At 41.1% G+C, this 21,548-nt stretch overlaps 1 protein-coding gene across 1 annotated transcript; it reads right to left on the reverse strand.

Moving 5' to 3' along the window:
* Positions 1–265: 265 nt before the first annotated feature.
* Positions 266–20,503, reverse strand: LOC129817241 (consortin-like). Its single transcript, XM_055872281.1, has 11 exons — positions 20,207–20,503; positions 15,176–15,694; positions 13,011–13,108; positions 9,434–9,464; positions 8,612–8,698; positions 8,369–8,483; positions 7,642–7,663; positions 7,432–7,522; positions 6,841–7,112; positions 2,252–2,396; positions 266–1,714 (listed from the first exon to the last, which is right to left on the reverse strand). Exons 2-11 carry the CDS (start codon positions 15,261–15,263, stop codon positions 1,506–1,508), a joined length of 1,158 nt encoding a protein of 385 aa, XP_055728256.1. The 5' UTR covers positions 15,264–15,694; positions 20,207–20,503; the 3' UTR covers positions 266–1,505.
* Between the last annotated feature and the right edge of the window lie 1,045 nt (positions 20,504–21,548).

A 21,548-nucleotide genomic window follows, 5' to 3' on the forward strand; every position in this document is an offset into this window, starting at 1 on the left:
AAAAGTAGTAAGTAGTTGCAAAGTTGCTAAAGTTATCCGTGATGAGATTCAAACATGCAACCGTTGGGTTGCTAGATGTTTGAGTTACCTTCCCTGTGTTGCTAGACATTTGAGTTGCCCACCCTCCACTTTCGTTTTGACCTTAAGTAAACTTATGTCTTAAGTAGCCATACTGAACGCAACATATTATACTCATTTGAATGTCCCGGATTTTTGTTTACTATGTTACGTCTAGTCAATGAGACCAGCCTGGACATACAGTAGATAAAAGCAAACAAAGTTTATTCACCAAAGCAAGGAAATGGATTTGTATTGAATACATTAAAATAGACTTATAGAATAAAAGACAAATGTATGGTTACAGTACATAACAATATTGACCAACACAAACAAGTTAACATAAGTGCCTGAAATATCTGAGTAACCAGTGCAGTACTGAATATCATGACTACATTTAAATGCATTGCTGTATGAACATTAAACGTTGTTCATATTGTCATACCAAGAGCCATACATACAGTATCTTTCATGCATATTTGTATTGATATTCCTCTGTTTTCAACAAATGACTTAACAATGTGCCAATTCCAGAGAGCCATTCTTCCCAAATGACCTTCATTTGCAGTGGTCAACAACCTTGCGTACCTTCAGAGGAATGTAAGAGAAATTCTGAACCCATGTCTCCATGTACAAAAAACTGCTGTAAAATGTACAACATGTAGGCTACATTTGACAAGTCAAGGAGTCGAGAAGACTTGTCATAAAAAAAAGTGTCCTTTCAATCCCCAAAATGTCAGTTTCTTTATTGGCATACTGTACCCCAAATTTTACCATGAGGCTTTCAAATTCAGATAAACATCTTTACTGTTTATCTGAATTGTATGCGTTTTTCAGATAAACATCTTTACAAATTCAGATAAACATATATTTTTATAAAAAATCCAACTAGAATATACTTTACAATGCTATGTTTTGTTCCTTTGCATGTTTTTGGGAGCTCTTTTGTGCTGTGTCCATCTTGAGGTTAAAAACTGCTGGTCAAAAACAAGAGGAGGCATTGTTCCGGAAACAGTTTGGTCTGTATATGAAATGTCAGTAGTTCAAAATGTCTGCACCTGTGCCTCCTGTTAGATCAATGCTCACAAGCCCATTCACTCTCTATTTCAGACCCTATCCCAGAACTTCAATGACTTTCTCTAATTTATACTGGGACTAGAGTCAAGTGCTCCCTCTTGTCTCAGAGCAGTTCCTACAGTATATAATACCCTCTTACTGAATCTTTTCCCTGGCTTGGACAGTATGGGGAGCCAGTGTCTGACTTCACCTAAAGCATTCTCTCCAACCAGTAGTGTTACCAGTCTTACAGTATATTTTTGCTGGTCTTCCTCCTAGGGTTTCATAAGAGTCGCTGGACTGTAGCAGTAGGTGGGCTTCTGTATAAGTCCATATACTGCTGCAGCAGGCGACTGACTGTATGTCCTTACTGCTCCAGTAGACCGTGCTGACTATGAGCGTATGGACAGCCAGTGTCTGAGCCCGTCCAGGAAGTGGTGTACTTGGACCACGTAAAAGTCCACGTTGTGAGAGAAGTCGGTGCAGATACTACTGTAGGTGTCCACTAGCGTGCAGTACAGAGCAGTCCCGCCCAGACTGATTACCACGGTTACTAAGCACAACAACAGCAGGATCAAACAAGAGTCTCCACCCACCTCGTCTGCACAGATAAAAAAAAAACATACTTATTAATATGTTACTACTATCTTATTGTGTCTTTATTGAAGACACAGTATAAGAACTTATGTATAGAGTGTATGCAAATGTGTGTGTGTGAGAGAGAGAGAGAGAGAGAGAGAGAGAGAGAGAGAGAGAGAGAGAGAGAGAGAGAGAGAGAGAGAGAGAGAGAGAGAGAGAGAGAAGAGAGAGAGAGAGAGAGAGAGAGAGAGAGAGAGGAGAGAGAGAGAGAGAGAGAGAGAGAGAGAGAGAGAGAGAGAGAGAGAGAGAGAGAGAGAGAGAGAGAGAGAGAGAGAGAGAGAGAGAGAAATAGCAAGAGAAAGAGAGATATATTCAGGGTGTGGGGGACAAGGGGTTCAGAGTTAGAAAGGAATAGAGGTAGAATTCATCTTTACTCCGTGCCCCCTAAACCCATCTCATTCCAGATGTTAGTCATGCCCCAGGGTGCCTCATGGCTCTAATTGGCATTATATGGCGAGAGAGAGAGAGAGAGAGAGGTGGTTATCAGGCTGATCCATACCTGGTTCCATGCCATCCTCTGGCTCGCTGAAGCGCACCTTGCGTTTGGAGTTCTCTTTGGATGCATCGGGACCCTCTGGGGGCAGGCCATCTAGCGACGCCCTCCTCCTTTTCAGAATGGACACCAGGCCATCTGGTGAGGAGCTCTGCAGGGGTGGATAAGTGTGAATTAGAAACAGTGTGCAGTGAATGGCTTAAACATTTCTGTCTCTATACAGTACACTACTTTTGACCAGAGCCTTGTGTAATTAAAAACAAAAAACTATGTTTTAAGTCAGAAGTAAGCATCGTTCTGAAGCCAGAAAATAAAGGAAATTCACATGAGCACCACCATGCCTACTCCATCCACGCTCTACCAAGGTTTTCCAGTACACAGCTTTGACCTACTACAGTAGCTATGTTGGTCTATTGTACTTCAAACAATGTGTACGCAGGTTGCTTAGGATTCAAAACTTCTAAAATAGCGGAGGAGCTTGATGTTCCAGTGGAACCAGAAGATAAACAAGTGCATAGTGGGGCTCGGCGCTCCGTCAACCAGCTGGCATACACATTTCAGGGAACATTAAGCAGTGTGTCCTTGGGATGTACCATAGGGGTGGAGCACATCTGAAGGATGAGGGCAATGGTGTATTCCTTGAGAGTTGGTCTCTCCAGTCTCCACTGTACTCTTCTCCGTAGTAGCAGGACGAAGAAGGGTGCAATTGCGGCCCACAATTCGGGTTGTTCCTGCATGTGGGCAACCTCTCTTTATACTTCTATTGGTGCATTTTTAAGCTAGGACTCTGGTACACAGGTGGGACCGCTCCAGTACAGTAGGTGGCGGTAATGCATCATAACGTTGGATGCCATCCGCCTATAAACCCCACAGAAGAAGAGGCGGCGTTGTCGCCCCCGAAAGCGAGGAGGGAGGCTTGCCCTTCTCAAATCGAACAGTAAATCGCCCTGCTCTGTCATTTTGTCAACAAGGCAGCATGGTGCATCGTCCAGAAACATACATCTCTTTCCCATAAAATAAATGTTTGAATTTCTAACTAGTTTTCATTGGGAAGGCAGATAACGCGTTTTTAACAAAAGCAATCCCTTTTGCATGGGAAAACACAGAATCCTGGTAATTACTACACATGCTTAAATAGGTCACTTTTGTTTTGAGCCAACTTCGCCGTGGGCTTTGAACAGGGCACTTGGCTCACGTCCAGCAGGCAGCCTGGTTCCAAATCGAATGCAATCAACTTTCAGCCAATGCAAAACACGCCTACATTGGCACGCCCAGGCGAGATTAATCAAACCCCCAGAGGGTAGTAATTACTAGGATTGTGTTCTCAAGCAAAAGGGATTGCTTTTGATAAAAATACTTTATCTGCCTTCCCAATGAAAATTAGTTAGAACATTTTAACATTTATTTTACGGAAAAGATTTTGATTTTGTTGCTGTGGTAACCCTTCAGATTCCATGGTGGTGACATTAACGCTTACGCTACGAACCCTGTCATGACACATTATCTTGACACTATTTTAATAGACAGTCTGGTGATGAAAGGAAGCTTTTGTTGTTGTTCATTCACTCAGTAATGATTGAACATTTATTTATTTTTGCTTGGTTAAAAAAAATGGTCTAAAACAGTTGATGTATGCAAATTTGGATATAATGACAAGAAAATTGTATTGACAGAGGGAGCGTACTGAATCAATGCATAAGGTAAAGGCTGTAACGTTACATAGCTACATTGCTAAGCAACACAGAATGACTAGAGTGTATGGAGTAACGTTAGCTAACGTTAATGTTAAATGAGGAATGCCCATTGCATGTATTATCCATTAGCAGCATGGCAGTTTCCCAAAGTTTGGTGTTGACTATGAACTTTACTTAGCTAGCTAGCTGTGCATTGTTTGTATAAGAATGTGGGATAGCTACAGTGCATTCGGAAAGTATTCAGACTTGACGACTTTATCCACATTTTGTTACGTTACAGCCTTACTCTAAAATTGATTAAATACACCTTTTTCATCATCCGTCTACAAACAATACCCCATAACGACAAAGCGAAAATATATATTTTATTTTCTAATGTCTAAAAAAAATATTTTTTTAAATACCTTATTTACATAAGTATTCAGACCCTTTGCTATGAGCCTCGAAATTGAGCTCAGGTGCATCCTGTTTCCATGATGATTTGGAAAGGCACACACCTGTCTATATAAGGTCCCACAGTTGACAGTGCATGTCAGAGCAAAAACCAAGCCATGGGGTCAAAGTGTCAAGTCCACTCCTCAGTAAAAGGCACAAGACAGCCCGCTTGGAGTTTGCCAAAGGGCACATAAATGACTCTCAGAACATGAGAAACAAGATTCTCTGGTCTGATGAAACCAATATTGAACTCTTTGGCCTGAATGCCAAGCGTCACGTCTGGTGGAAACCTGGCACCATCCCTAATGTGCAGCATGGTGGTGGCAGCATCATGCTGTGGGGATGTTCTTTCAACGGTAGGGACTGGGAGACTAGTCAGGATTGAGGGAAAGACGAACGGAGCAAAGTACAGAGAGATTCTTGATGAAAACCTGCTCCAGAGCACTCGGGACATCAGACTGGGGCGAAGGTTTACCTTCCAGTAGTACAACAACCCTGAGCACACAGCCAAGACAACGCAGGAATGGCTTCGGGACAAGTCTCTGAATGTCCTCGAGTGACCCAGCCAGAGCACGGACTTGAACCCGATCGAACATCTCTGTAGAGACCTGAAAATAGCTGTACAGCGACACTCCCCATCCAACCTGACAGAGCTTGAGAGGATCAGCAGAGAAGAATGGGAGAAACCCCCCAAATACAGGTGTGCCAAGCTTGTAGCGTCATACCCAATACGACTCGAGGCTGTAATAGCTGCCAAAGGTGCTTCAACAAAATACTGAGTCTGAATACTTGTGCAAATGTCATAATCTCCATTGTTTAAAAAAATAATATTTGCAAATATTTCTAAAAACCTGTTTTTGCTTTATCATTATGGGGTATTGTGTGTAGATCCATTTTAGAATAAGGCTGTAACGTAACAAAATGGAAAGTTTCAAGGGGACTGAATACTTTCCGAATGCACTGTTTATTGTCAATACTGAGTCGCTGACAATATACATTGAATGCATGATCCGTCCATACAGCTAATATTACAGTTACAGCCTTGTTGGCTTGTAGCTAGCTAGCGTTATTGGCAAACTTTAGTTGGCTAGCTAACTGGTAATTATGCAGTCAATGATGTTCACTATCTTATTTGTGCTTATTTCACACAAGTGTCAAGGCCAACAGTTTACACAGATGACTTCAGCCATGTGAAAAACCTTCCAAAGCAAAATATAGCTTCCTTTGCTTGTAGCTTGCCTCTCATCCAACTGGTGTTAGCTAGCTACTAGCACGTTGCGCTAGCTACTAGCGCAACCCAAGTGCTTTGGTCCGGGTTCTAGAACTTTGAGATTCGGATGAAAAGATGTTAGCATTGTCAGAAATGCTACACAAAGGTAGCACATAGTTGGTTCTTAATGGACGGAAATGTGCACGTGAGGGTGCTAAATTATCTATTTAATAAAAACTGTCGCACCTACAAAAGGTATTCAGTCCAAAACGGCTGGATGGATCATTATGAGAGGCGAATGTGTTGTGTACCTCCAATCAAGTTAATTTGCGAATTTTCATTGACATTGTGTCATATTGGCTTAGATATGAAGATAGGGAGATTTGAATTTAACATTGAGCTTCAACCAGTGCATATACTATTGTGGGGGCCATCGCCCCCCAAATAATGCACCGTATAGGCAATAGGGAGCAATTTTAGACACCCTTAGAATGTATAGAGGTGAAACAAGTGTATGTTTGCACAACAAACTGCAATGATGTACAGCTCAGCGGAGTCATACACTATTGCACGTAAATTAGGTCATTTATAACACTGACAGTGTCATCCACGTCTATAATATATAGGTAGGTCAGTTATATGGGGTCAATATGCGGAGATCAATAACAACACAGGATAATGCCTCAGGCAACAGATCTATTGTCAACCCAAGAGTGCTAGTATATCATATTATGTTGTCTCTAGTGTCTAGTCTGACTTGTGTGGTTTCAGAAGTCACTGCTAGACAAAACTGGGTTCAAATACTAGCCAGGCATGCTCAACAAAGCCCTCCTAAACGTCATTGTCTGAACCATGTCTGACCTATTTTTCAGGATTTGTATGTGAACTACTTGTTCTAAAATCTGTTGTGGCTCTTTAGTGACATCATAGCCTCTGTGTCCTGTCCTCAAACCTTCCACCCATGGCCACATCCGTAGTGTGGCTCAGCACATGGAATTATGTATCAAGCACACAGACAATTTACTAGTTACAGACCCAGCTCCTTTGCCAAGACATTTCTGTGCTCCCTTGAGCCTGTCCAAGGCTATCTCATTCCAAAATGTGTCCTATACCAAACAAGACAGAGGGAGAGACAGCAATAGAGAGATCTAGACATACAAGAAGAGATAGATAGAGAGAAAGGTAAAGAGACAAAAAAGAAAGAAGAGAGAGATAAACATGAGTCTATTTAAGCCTCAGTCACAGTGTATTCTCACCTCCTCCACATGAGAGAGTTTAACCAGGTCTTTGGCTGAGGCTTGGGGAACCCCCGCTGGCCACTCCACCACCTGCACCTCCTCTTCTGGACTCTCCTCAAACACCTCCTCTTCATCCACCTGCCCTTCCGCCTCCATCTCGTCCACTCCTCCCTCCTCCACACCTCTCTCCACCACTCCTCCCTCCTCCTCAGCCATGGCAGAGTCAGCTCCTGTTGGCGTGGTCTGCTCAAAATCCTCCTCACCCTGTCTTACAGGGTTGCTGCCTCTGACTGCAGAGACAAGAGAAGTGTTGCTTACAATACTAGGCCTACTACTAATCACCTGGCTTCAGCATATAGAACCCATAAGCACCTATTATAGATACTGACACAGACACACACACACTTATCGCTGAGACAGTATGGGAGCATCATCTGGTATCAGATTCCATATTATGAGCCTTTATTGATTAGAACCCGAACTACACTCTGCGGCTTTCCAGTGAACAAAGAGGATGATATCATCTCCTTCCTATACACATCTCTAGGCTAAGTGGCCATTCTATAATATTGATTTAGGGATTCATCTGATGGTGGGTTTTGTGTTGACCTTTTCCATGGTGGGATGGTGATTCTCTCTCATTCCTCTCACATTGCTCCTTGGTGTTGTGGTTGTCTTTCAGCACTGTGTCTGCCATGCTCTAGAAATAAAAACCAGCTTTGTCATAAATGTCGCTCATGTCACAAACACACTAATCTTCTCTTAAAGTATGGACTAAGAAACGTCATCAAAAGGATGGTGTGTGGTGCATTTTCTTACCTTTTCCGCACCAAGCATTGGCCTATTACGGAGAGAGCGAGAGAAAGAGAGACCGAGAGAGGGAGAGAGAGCGACGGCGATAAATAGAGAGAGAGAGAGAGAAGAGGTCTGACTGGGCGAGCTGATGTTTTGAAGCCATTTGATTGAATAAATGGAAAGCTAGAATGACCGGAGGCCACTACAGTGACTGAGCATCTGGTATCCAGCTGAATCAATCTCCATCAAACCGCCACAAGCTACTAACATACCAAGAGGCATGGGTGGGGTTCTGTGACTTGCATGAAAACGTATCTGAGTCTATAGCTTAGTAGAGTAAGTAAAGAGAAATACTTGAAAATCAAAGGAGTGTTATTTAATTAAGGGGTGGTTCATGTCTAGACAAGAACCACTAGCGTGGGATGATATGTTCAAAGTTCAAACATAGGGTATAATCTGACATATCAACCAAATGACTCTAGCTAATAAACCATTCACGAATGAAAATATGCATTTAAATGAAGACCGTGTTTACTGATCCCCCTCTGGAGCGGTAATATTGTGGGTGGTGACAGAATGTGACAAACTAAACTATCTAGACATGCTTTGCTTTCCCTTCTACTGCAGCAAGCAGTACCGCTACAAGTTATTGTCCAAGTCAATGTTTTGTGCATGTCGTCTCAGTTATAGTTATAGTATAAAATTGTGCTAGATCTGCACCCATGTTATGGTCCACCAGTATCCATCTCACCTCTGGTGCGTCCTGCAGATCTGGCGCAGTATTTCTATGTGTTCCTGTCCAATGCTGTTGGTTTCACCTGGTGAGGTGCTCTCCGCTGCTCTGTTACGCTTTCTCCACTGGCTCTCTGGAAGCACACAGAACACACACACACACAGAGTGGAATTCAAAGAATAACAGAGTTATATTTTGTCAGTCGTGTTCATGTGAGTCTACGGTAGTGACAGAGCAGTTGTGTAGAGAAGAGTGCAGTACCCCAGTCTTCCTGCAGGGCGGCGAGGTTGGACAAGAGGCGCTCATGATATAGCCTCTCCAGCTGCAGGAACTGCACTGCCCACTGATCTTATAACCATCAGCAGTTAAGGAAAGAGGACACTACAAGAGCCCATAACACCTATCCCTGAAGCTGTCAACTCTGGGATTCAAAAGATAGGATCATATTAACAAACGTCAGACAAATATATACAGCATCTGATGTTGAGCTGGTGAGCTGGTGCTTGTGTGCGAAAATCAAGAATTCAGAAAATGTATGACGCTATAAATAAATCTTGGAATTTGAAAGCTATTCCAGGGTATGTTCTCCTGCAGTTGACTGTGTGTGTGTGTGTGTGTGTGTGTGTGTCCAAATCATTACTTTCTTAGGCAAAACCTCTTGTGTAAGAGATTCTTATCTCAATGGGAATTAATTGGATTACTTTCAGTAGAACATATTTCTCTCATCAACAACCCCCAACTTCCACACCCAGTATTTACCAAAATCAAGGGAAATCCTGCAGGGAAATCAACCCATGAACCAACAGAACAAGCCAAATAGTAACGAAATTGTAACCCGCCTATAGAAATTAAAAAACTAAAAGTGAATATTCCGTTCTGCCCAGCACACATGGAAACACTTACCCCACCACTGCAGAAGTATCATGTCCCTTTCCTTTTTCAAATTAACAATTGTAAGAGTGTCATCCTAAATCACTGTCACCAAAGTCCCTGACGCATCAAAATAAAAACACTGCTGCTTAACTGCTGTTCAGCTCTGACGGAGTGGAAATAAATATTGGCAATAAGTAACGGCAAGGATACATTCCTCTACCAGGGAGTAGGCCTCCGCTATCTGTTAAGAAAGAGAAAGAGTGAGAAAAAAAATCATTACACACTGACCTTATTCTGTCACTTAGCTCACTTACTCAGAATCAGACTTCAGTACAGAATGTCAGGTCCTCTATTTAACCTACCTGGAAATAAATAAACTTGAAAGATTCATTTAAAGTAATTAATGTAATTTAACGGTTTACCCCCGTAATTTAAAGGTTATATCCTAAAGAAAACAATTATTTTACTGTTGGCTATTGCATGGAAGGAAAATGTTTACCCCCACGACAATTCAGTTTATAACTAAGAGAAACCAATAAAGCCTTCTACATCCTTCAGCTTCAGCTGTCCAACTGAACTGTCAGACTAGATATCCTCCTGCTTGGTAATGAACTGATCCTAACAGCTATTAATGGCTACCGACACTAAACAGTGCGACTTCCAACACATATTGTATCTAAGCCAAGTCACTTGATGAACTTGAATATGACTCAAGTTTTAACTTCAAGGATGAAACATGCCATGAGATAACCTTAGACCACTTTCATGTTGCTCTGAAAGACTATATGAAGTGACTCTAGAGAGGGATGGGCAACTTTGATTGGGGTCGGGCCCCAAAAAAACAAGGCTGCAGTGGCTCACGGGTCTGCGTACCCACCATACCCATCCACACCCACGCATGCAGTTAGAGCTGGCCCTAGCCTTTTGGTGTCCCTAAGTGTCATTCTGTTGTGGGCAAAACATTTTAGCACCCCCCCCCCCCCCCTCTTGACAGCGGTGAGAAAAAAATAAGTAATTTTTCCCCCCTGCAACTCCACACATTTTGCCATGGGGCGTAGAGAAAAGGTAGCTAAATAGCTAAAACATTTTAGCTGACATGGGCTTCTTGAGTGACTGACATAACAAGTGGAAAAACTGCTGATGCACAACCAAATTTCAAAATTGCACCTTGTTTATTCTACTATTCCAACTACCAACAGCAGTTTTTGCAGGCCTACGAAAGGGGGGCCACTGCCAGTTGTCCATCCCTGCTCTAGAGGACATATACGAATAAAGGGTTTGAGTTATGTAAGGTATGTTTTAAAGTGCTGAGATAATGCAATACCATCGCTATTACATTTCCATCAATTAAATAGTTTCACAAGCAGATGTTCTCAGTTTGAAATCCAAGAGAGAGAGAGCACAGATACTGTATATCAAAGCCTAAGATCACATTATTTATTTATATTTTTTATTTCACCTTTATTTAACCAGGTAGGCAAGTTGAGAAAAAGTTCTCATTTACAATTGCGACCTGGCCAAGATAAAGCAAAGCAGTTCGACACATACAACAACAGAGTTACACATGGAGTAAAACAAACATACAGTCAATAATACAGTAGAAAAATAAGTCTATATACAATGTGAGCTGAGGTGAGATAAGGGAGGTAAAGGCAAAAAAAGGCCATGGTGGCAAAGTAAATACAATATAGCAAGTAAAACACTGGAATGGTAGATTTGCAGTGGAAGAATGTGCAAAGTAGAAATAGAAATAATGGGATGCAAAGGAGCAAAATAAATAAATAAATACAGTAGGGGAAGAGGTAGTTGTTTGGGCTAAATTATAGATGGGCTATGTACAGGTGCAGTAATCTGCGAGCTGCTCTGACAGCTGGTGCTTAAAGCTAGTGAGGGAGATAAGTGTTTCCAGTTTCAGAGATTTTTGTAGTTCGTTCCAGTCATTGGCAGCAGAGATTATACAGACAGACATACCAGGATAAATATTTTACCTTGGACAATGACCTTAAAGGCATAAAGTCACATGCAATAACGTATACGTGGTCCCTTGTGGCTCAGTTGGTAAAGCATGGTGCTTGCAACGCCAGGGTTTTGGGTTAAATTCCCACGGGGGACCATTATTAAAAAGTATGAAAATGTATGCACTCACTGCTGTAAGTCACTCTGGATAAGAGTGTCTGCTAAATGACTAAAACATAAATGTAAAATGTTATAGCTTAGATTAGCGTATTACCCTGAGCTTTTTTATGTTTATATGCACTGTTAAGGACCTGTTAGTTGTTTAGCATCCCCTAGCGGCAGTTTAAGTGCAGCAGTGTAGAATTTACCTGTTTGTGTCATGTGACAGGAAGCAGTTTCAGAAGTGAAGCAATGTGTAAAATGTGCAAGTGTGACAGAGTAGTTACAATCCTTCAACATCCTTTGTGGAAGCTTTGTAAGACACAATGTCTGTAAGTACATTGTTTATTAGCACAAGATACATGTTTATCACATATAATTTCATGTTTCTGTAAAAGGTTAAGAATTGAGTTAGCTGTTAGCTACTTTGAATTAGCTTCAGTACTATTTCTCGAAAGGGACACCTAGCGTAGCAATATCAAGCATACAGATTTTGTAACATTTAGTGCAGTTATTGTGTAAGACATTCTGTGCTCTATACTACTGTGACTGAAAACATGTACTTTTGTGTTTGTTGCAGTTTCACACTGATTCAAGTAAACTCCCGAAACGGCACCCTGCTTCTCACTGAGTTGTTTGAATGAGTGTTTAGCTAACTGGATAGCTGGATAAGGGCTACTGTACATTTAGAAAGTCCAGTATGTGCAAACATGACTGTATTCTTCATTTTGAACTTCACTCCCCTGTCCATGTATAGAATAAATGAATGGATTATTTAATGAATTAATGAAATAGTAGTCTGGAAGGATAGAGCTATGGCAAAAGATGGGACTCAGATGTAATGTGGCGAATAACAAGCTGTTTTACCTCAGATTCACTTCTACCGTGACGCACAACAGAACTCAAACAACTGTGTCAGACAACTCTTCCTTTCCCTGTCTCAACTCTCTGTGCCTGTTTACCAGGATTTTGTTTTGTACAGCTCTAATTCTCCATGTATGGGCATCTATTTTGTCCACATAACTGAAATGCAATCTCTTAGCGTACTTCTTGGCCAGTTATTCTGCCAATGCTCCACTGATTGTACCAGTTTGATCACAGAGCAACCCTTTCTTCTGTATCAGTGTATCTTGCCCGTCCCAAATGGCAACCAATTCCCTGCCTATTTAGAGCACTACTGTTGACCAGGGCCCAAAAGTAGTGCAATATGTAGGGAATAGGGTGCCATTTGGGACGTAGAGTGCCATTTAACGGGCCATTTGGGACGCAACGGGCCATTTGGGACGCAACCTCAGTGTATCAGTGGGGCCTGTCTTTTTCTTGAGGCGTGTAAATCATAGCTGGCTCTTTGTTCCATGATAACCAGAACTGGCAAAGATAAAACAACAACTGCAAGGCTATTACAGTACATTGAGGGCCAAAGCAAGTGTTCTTACTGAATAGGATTACAACAAGTGTATAGAGTACAGTACATGATCATTGTAATCATGGTTACATCTTAAAGCTTGATTTACTCTCGCTACAAATGAAAAGAAGACACAAGGGAAAAGCAAGATGTTTCAGTGGCAAAACACATGTGGCAGATGAGGATGAGATTTACTGTGCAAAACACAGTACAACCCACAGGACCAAACCACAGAGGATTTGTGCTGGTGAAGGTGAAAACACACACCTGGTGTAGAGACTGTGGCAGCAGTGTGTGGTCACTGTGTTCTCCCAAAGACTGTAGTGAGGCTAGCAGGTCAGGGCTGGGGCCTGGGGGGCCACTTCCTGAAAACACACAATGTCAAGTGTAATAGACAGTTGATGAATAGGCATGTTTGATTTCACATTTTAAGGCTACTCTTAAGGTTTTGTCATGGCAGCCATAGAGAGTGCTTGTCTTTTGAAACAGCTTGAGGTAGGTGACATATGCAAATCTACCCCACAGTAAATATGTATAATGTACACTAGTGATACACGGGTTGACTCGTAACCCGCAGTCCCTGTGTAGCTGAAGGGCGGCCTGCAGGTTGAAAAGAGAAACAATACCTTTAAAAAAAATCCATAAATGTATAATTAGTGCAATTTATATCTTTAGACTACACTGAGGGTTTTCTTTCATTATTTTAGGCTATCTGGTATTAGTGTAAAAGCCTAAACTTTAGGGCTTAACTGTAGCCTACGCGCCAAATAGTTTACACACCCAATCGCCAAATAATGCTTTTGAGAGCGCGCAGAAAAAGTTAACGTCAATCCACCGAGGCAAAAAAGGACATTGTCGAAGTTTAATTCAACAAGACAAAAGCTGCGAAATGATAGTTGAAAAGAAAGAGAAGGAAGGGCCATAAAAGCAATGTGTAACGGCTTTCCTCTTCATCCGAAGAGGAGGAGCAGGGATTGAACCAAAATGCAGCGTTTTGATACGACATGATTTTTAATTAACAAAACAGAAAACACTACGGACACTTGAATAGTTACAAAACAAACGACGTAGACAGACCTGAACGACGAACTAACATGAAACACGAAGAACGCATGAACAGGAAAACTACATAAAACGAACAAACAAACAAACAAAACCGAAAACAGTCCCGTGTGGCGTAACTGACACAGACACAGGAGACAACCACCCACAACAAACAATGTGAAAACACCTACCTTAATATGGCTCTCAATCAGAGGAAATGAAAACCACCTGCCTCTAATTGAGAGCCATATCAGGTCACCCTTAACAAACATAGAAACACACAACATAGACTACCCACCCAAAACTCACGTCCTGACCGGTTTTCTGTTATTTTGTATGTGTTTGACGGTCAGGAACGTGACACAATGTTTGGAAAATATTTGGTGAAGTGGTAAAAGAGAATAATAGCAGTGCCCGCTATGTTGTGTGTGTTGATTGCGAGACGCTTTACAAATTCGACAGTCACAGAACGGAACTTCAAATAGGCATGTCAAGGAAACTGTAGCCCACTCTTCAGATGGGTTAAATGGAAACTGGTATCTGGACACTGACTGTAGGTCTATAACCTCTCATATAGCCTTCCAAATAAATCCTGCAGAAGTATGCATTTCTTGCAGTAAAAGTATACACCAAATGTTGGCAAAATCTGGATTTAGGAAGAGGAGTGGAGAAATATGATTTATTTACTTCTGCATCTTGAGAAAATGCAATGCTCAGTTAGATACCATATAAAGGTTCTGTCTTCTTTATAAAAGCATCATAAAATCTGATAAAAATTTCAACCACATATCATATAAAATGCATCGAAGCCGAACTGAAATCTTTTCAGAACTGAAATTTCATCAGAACCATGTTGGGTCGTTTTCATAGCTTTCTTTTTGCTTACAACAGGTCAAACTGATGTCTTTTGGACATTTGGGACAGAAAATCTTTCCCATTTGTTTTTTTGCGTTATTGTTTTTTCTCCCCAGTCCCTAAAAGTTGAGCAAGGGTATATTTAGTATTTTAGGGCAACATATAATGACATACGAGAAGCTACAATGTATCTAATTATAGACAATTTGACTTACCAAAATGGCCAACCAAAATGTCGGAAATTATAAGCAGAAACGTATCTAAATCAGGCAACAACAAAAAAATCATGCACCCCCTGTCAAAAAATAATTATGCTGTCTTTGACTGTAACCTAACGCATTTTCTATATTTTCGCATTGGGGTTGGGTGCAGACCTCATATTTTCACTTTATCACATATAGTCGGGGGGTTGCAAAAGGGTTATTAGCAATTGCGGGCAGGTGCGCGAGAAAAAAACAGCTGCCCCGCGCACCACTAGTGTACACTTAAACTACTGTGTGGGATCTGTACTGTGTGATGAGTGCTGTAGGCACCTGAGGCAGTCTCCGTGTTGTTTGCCTCCTCTCTCTGAGGCGTCTCAGTGTCCGGGTCTCTGGGGGGGCTGGTGCTCTTGTTGCCCATCCTCTCCCTCACAATGTTGTTCACCACCAACTCACTGGTTCCCAAGAGGTGGGTCGGGCCCACAGGAGGGAAGTGGCTGGCTGCTTTAGGGTTGCCACTTACTAGGACTGGATTCTGTCTAGAAACATGGATTTGGTTTAGGCTACTCGGTGGGTCACAGAAAACTAAAAAAATCTTTAGGTTTAGCGTAATAAAATGTGGGATCCAATGGTCTAGGTTTTCCAGCTTGTTGTAGTTGGAGTTGGAAGAGTATAGGTGGAAGGTTGTGTCATCAGTGTAGATATATAGTCTATTATTCCAACTCAATCTCCTTGTTTTTATGGTCTCCCTGTGTTCTGGCCTCCTTGTTTGGAGTTGTTTGGGGCTCTCCCTGGTCCTCGAAATCCCTGTAGCAGGTCACCAAGAAGCTTTTTCCTCTCCTCTTCAATACCCTGTTGGATTTAAAACAGATTTTATGGTGTTAGCATCAGCGTGTCGTTCTCAGCTTTGAGTCAGTGAGGGAACTGAATGTGCAGAAGAGTGGGAGTGAAATGCTAGTTATTTTTGCTGAGTTAATCTTTTCAGAGAGAACTCTTTGTGTTACAACCAGGACCTGCCTGCAGGCACAGAGAAGCTCTTACATCATCCAGGCTGATTTTGAGAAACTTAAAATAACATATTTGTCTATTAGAAACCATAATGGCCATGTTACATCATCAACACATGGGGCTGCACACAGCGAGAGAGAGAGAGAGAGAGAGAGAGAGAGAGAGAGATGTACAGTGCATTCGGAAAGTATTCAGACCACTTCCCTTTGTCCACATTTTGTTACATTACAGCCTTATTCTAAAATGGATTTTTTTTTAAAATCCTCATCAATCTACAAACAATAATTAAGCGAAAACAGGTTTTTCGATTTTTTTGCAAATTTTTAAAAGAAAAGAAAATCGGAAATAGCTTTTTGAGAAGTATTCAGCCCCTTTGCTATGAGACTCCGAATTGAGCTCAGGTGCATCCTGTTTTCATTGATAATCCTTGACATGTTTCTACAACTTGATTAGAGTCCACCTCTGGTCAATTTGGAAAGGTCCCACAGTGCATGTCAGAGCAAAAACAAGCCACGAGACAGGATTGTGTCGAGGCACAGCTCTGGGGAAAGGTACCAAAAAATGTCTGCAGCATTGAAGGTCCCCAAGAACACATTGGCCTTCCTAGAGCTGGTCGCCCGGCCAAACTGAGCAATCGGGAAAGAAGGGCCTTGGTCAGGGAGTTGACCAAGAACCAAGAGCTTCAGAGTTCCTCTGTGGAGATGGGAGGACATTCCAGAAGGACAACCATCTCTGCAGCACTCCACCAATCAGTATTTTATGGTAGAGTGGCCAGACAGAAGCCACTCCTCAGTAAAAGGCACATGACAGCACACTTGGAGTTTGCTTAAAGGTACCTAAAGGACTCTCAGACCACGAGAAACAAGATTCTTAAGTCTGATGAAGCCAAGATTAAACTCTTTGGCCTGAATGTCAAGCATTACGTCTGGAGGAAACCTGGCACCATCCCTACGGTGAAGCATGGTGGTGGCAGCATCATGCTGTGGGGATGTTTTTCAGCAGGAGGGACTGGGAGACTAGTCAGTATCAAGGGAAAGATGAATGGTGCAAAGTACAGAGAGATCCTTGATGAAAACCTGCTCCAGAGTGCTCAGGACCTCAGACTGGGGCGAAGGTTCAACTTCCAACAGGACAACGACCCTAAACACACAGCCAAGACAACGCAGGAATGGCTTCGGGAAAAGTCTCTGAATGTCCTTGAGTGGCCCAGGCAGAGCCCGGACTTGAACCCAATCTAACATCTCTTGAGAGACCTGAAAATAGCTGTGCAGTGACGCTCCCCATCCAACCTGACAGAGCTTAAGAGGATCTGCAGAGAAGAATGGGAGAAACTCCCCAAATACAGGTGTGCCAAGCTTGTAGCGTCATACCCAAGAAGACTCGAGGCTGTAATCGCTGCCAAAGGTGCTTCAATAAAGTACTGAGTAAAGGGTCTGAATACTTATGTAAATATGTCAATATTATGTAAATATTTAAATATTATGTAAATATGTTTTACAGGAAAAACCTGTTTTTGCTTTGTCATTATGGTGTATTGTGTGTAGATTGATGAGGGGGGGAAACAATTGAATACATTTTAGAGTAAGATTGTAATGTAACAAAATGTGGAAAAAGTCACTACTAAGAAAAAGTCACTAAGAATACTTCCCGAATGCACTGTATATATGCCAAATTCCACAGTAATTTATGGGCAATTCCACAGTAACAGAATGAGGCCAGAAGCCATTGATTGAAAAGTTAAACAAATCATACAACTCTATGCACAAGGACTACTTTTAACAATTTCCACAGAATATTTTACAAAAACACATTTGCTCAAAGAACAGTGCAGTAAAGTTTGGTATCAGAATGATGGTAAAATCTCCCTCCCTTTTTTATATAACCACATTTTTTCAAAAACTCTTATATATCTACTCTGAATTATGATTCAAAGATGTCTGCAGAAAGAATGGGGTGTCAGCTATGATTTGACTCCTTGAGTTTGAAAAAAATCTCTTTTGGTTATTTAACGACGGTAATTGAAGTGGATTAACACCCAGTAGAATGATGGTAACAGAATGACATCATGGGTCCCTATTCTGTACTATACAGAAATGCATAATAGTACACTACAATGAAGTAATGTATACTGTACTTTATTCTAGTGTGCTCTACTGTACTGTACTAAACTATACAGTACTGTACTGTATTGACCTACATTGAGTATTCCAAACATTAGGAACACTTTGCTAATATTGAGGGGCATGGATTCTACAAGGTGTCAAAAAGCATTCCACAAGGATGCTGGCCCATGTTGACTCCAATGGATGGATGTCCTTTGGGTGGTGGACAATTTTTTATACACTTTCGAACCGGTGCACCTGGCACCTACTACCATACCCCGTTCAAAGACACTTAAATCTTTTGTCTTGTCCATTCAACCTCTGAATGGCAAACATACACAATCCATGTCTCAATTCTGTCAAGGCTTAAAAATCCTTCTTTAACCTGTCTCCTCCCCTTGATTGGAGTGGATTTAAGTGACATCAATAAGGGATCATAGCTTTCACCTGGATTCAACTGGTCAGTCTATGTCATGGAGCAGGTGTGCTTAATGTTTTGCACACTCTACTTTTATGTGCTGTACTGTCCTGTGCTCTACTGTACAAACTTGTGAAACAAATGTCTATGATTGGTTCAGATTTGGACTGACCAAATTTCAACTACCGTCAATGTTTTCATACTCTTTCTTTGACCACCACACAACAGAAAGATAAATAAAACCTTGAGCTGAACATAACAGTGGAAGAAGGGAAGACAGTAGCAGGTGACCCGACTATGTTTTGTGACTACTATGAATTCCCATCTTAAGCAATTCAGTTGCAATCATTCACTTACAGGTTTATTGGTAATTCTGTTACCGATTTGGTAACAGAAAGACACATTTGAATCACTTAAATGAATCATTAACCAAATTGTTAGCAGTAAAAACATTATAAGTAATTGATAGGTCACCTTTACTTGAACTTTCATTATCCTCCCTCCTTATAAAAAAATATCTTAAAGTGGTTTTGGTAAGAGAATGACAAGACATTAGGCAATATTTATTAAACTTACAGAAGGCAAATAATTTCTTCAAAACGAAATATAAATGTTACTTCAACATTATTGTGTTTGATGTATTTTGAATATCCATTTTTTTTTGATAGATGTTTTCTAAGAGCCCTTTTCCATCTGTTTGACCATAAATCATTTTAAGCATTTCACTGTGCTTGTGCATGTGACAAGTACAACTTGAAAATCAAAGCCTTTGCTTATTCCAATTTTGGGGGGGATGAAAATGGGTGAAAATTTTATGTACTGTATGCCTTCATTTTCAAAAAAATAAATAAACCCAATCTCCACATCATAAGACCTACCCTACATTTAATCATAAATGAATGACCAGAGAGTATGGATGGAACGCACAGGGTGGGGGTTCGGGAACATGTCAAGAGGTGCCATGTTCACAGGCATGTGAATGTGAGGGGGTTTAGAACATAGAACTAGAAAGAGGAGTGTGACTCATATGCATCGTGTCTAATGTGTAGTACTGGGCTTTACCCTCTCATGTAACACGCCACTCTTACATAGATTGAAGGTGACACAATTCACCGATTTTGAATAATCATCCATGTTTGCATCCTCCAACCAGTAACCGATAAACTATAGTTATACACTGGTAGCAGAATTAACCTCCAAAAAAAAAAAAAACACAGGACACTTCCTTCAGTAGAGCACCTTATTCCCTTTCTGTTCAAACTGGGCTGAAGCGCGTTCAGGTACAATTTCTTACCAGAATAATTGACCTTTTTAGTATAGAGTAGTATGTTTGGTTTTATAAGCATACTTTGAGCTCTTTCGTATGGCCATGTGTCTTTTTATTTTATAAACGTTTACATCTCATTGCATTTACTTATGTTGCGAACCAATAGTGAATAATGTATGCTGCAGCTGATGCTCCCTACTGTGCCTATCCAGACAGTGGCACTCAAGTGAGTCCAAGCCAAACAAACATTTCATGTTGATTCAATTCATTGGAATACTGTAGCACATTATCAACGCAGTTTACACAGTAATAAACTGGCTACATGCGCTACAATTTGCAATTCACAGTATACATTTTCTTACGCCAATTACATGTTTATTATTCCGCAATGAAGAGCAACTATTTAATCATTCTCTGTTGAATAAACGAAGCGAAATCAAGAAGCCATTCATGCGATATTTAGGCTATAGCTATATACGCAAAAATGCTGTCATCATAATTATATTCGAAGACGTAACCGTAAGTAAAAACGACGGTACCCATCATCACGCGGATGTATCCATACTCACACATGCAAGATACTGTCCCGCTGTAGGAAAAGAAAGGTTCGTGGTTGACAATCAGTTGAACGGTCATCCAGCTCAATCCATATCCCTTTTATTCTGAACACGATGTTCTAAAATGCACTTGATATACAACCTTGAGTGTCACCATCCTGCGGATCCATGGTTGTTTATGATCTAATCCGGGCATTTTCTGCCTTCGTCTAAAACTCATTGCGAAATATATCATTTTATTGTATAGTAGAGGCAAGGGGGCCATCTTCTGGCAGCTGGTTGATGTCTCAACTTCCACACAGAGGTGGCCTGTAATTTACAGGGCTGGCACGTCAGTTTACATGTGGTGAAAATTGTTTTTCGATTTCGTTTAATTGCATCCCACTGGGCACAGACGTCAGTTCAACGCCTAGTTTTAATTTATAATTGGTATATTTGTCAACTAGCGTGAATTCAACGTGAAATCAACAAAAACATGTCACCGTGTCATTGGATTTAGGTAAAAAGTTGGGTGAAAAAAATACTAAATTTCCTTTGATTACTTTTTCAAATCCAATCATTTTTCCACATTGATTCAAAGTCATCACATTGACTATTGTTTTTTAAACCAGTTTTTGCCCAGTGAGATATGTCACTCTGGTTGTTGGAGCTCAAGGTGTATTTGTTCCTGTCGATGAATGTTCCATTCTCACAGGCACCTGAGCCTGTTTGGGGATGTGATTTCAATCACAATCCACTTCCCGCAATGGAATATTTTTGTTTAAATACCCCATACAGTAGGTGGCAGCAATACACCAATAGTTGTAGTCTGCCATAAAACCATAAATAAGAAGAAGGAGGAGAATGTGCATTTGTGAGTAGCCCAAATCTGTCTTTGATGATAGCCAGTGCCTACCCAACCACTGACTTGAGTGCCTACCCAACCTCTAACCGCACTTCACTGGCTGGTAAATGTTGTTTATTGCCCATGCCCAGTAGTTACACAATGTGGAACAGTAGACTATTGGGTAAAAGGTATCTCCTTTGAAACAGATGTTTTCAAATATCTATTGGAGAGCTTTGGTATCATTCTCATGGAAAGCGTATTCAATATCTGACACTTGATGTTGCACTAGTGTGTCAGTAAGGTACTGTATCTGAGTCAGTGTTCTTCTCAGTGGCATGTAGCATGTACATCTTGGTGGGGGCAAACTCACCCAATAATTGTTATGCATGCCAGCAAAGCCACTACACAACACAACACTAAACAGCACATTAATTTCACTGTAACAGTGACAAACAGTACCCACATACTGTTAAGGCCTACATAAATCTGTCCTAACAACAGAGCTTTCTTTTCAGCACCATGGAGTGA

This window comes from Salvelinus fontinalis, chromosome 20, assembly GCF_029448725.1.
Source record: "Salvelinus fontinalis isolate EN_2023a chromosome 20, ASM2944872v1, whole genome shotgun sequence".
NCBI lineage: Eukaryota > Metazoa > Chordata > Actinopteri > Salmoniformes > Salmonidae > Salvelinus > Salvelinus fontinalis.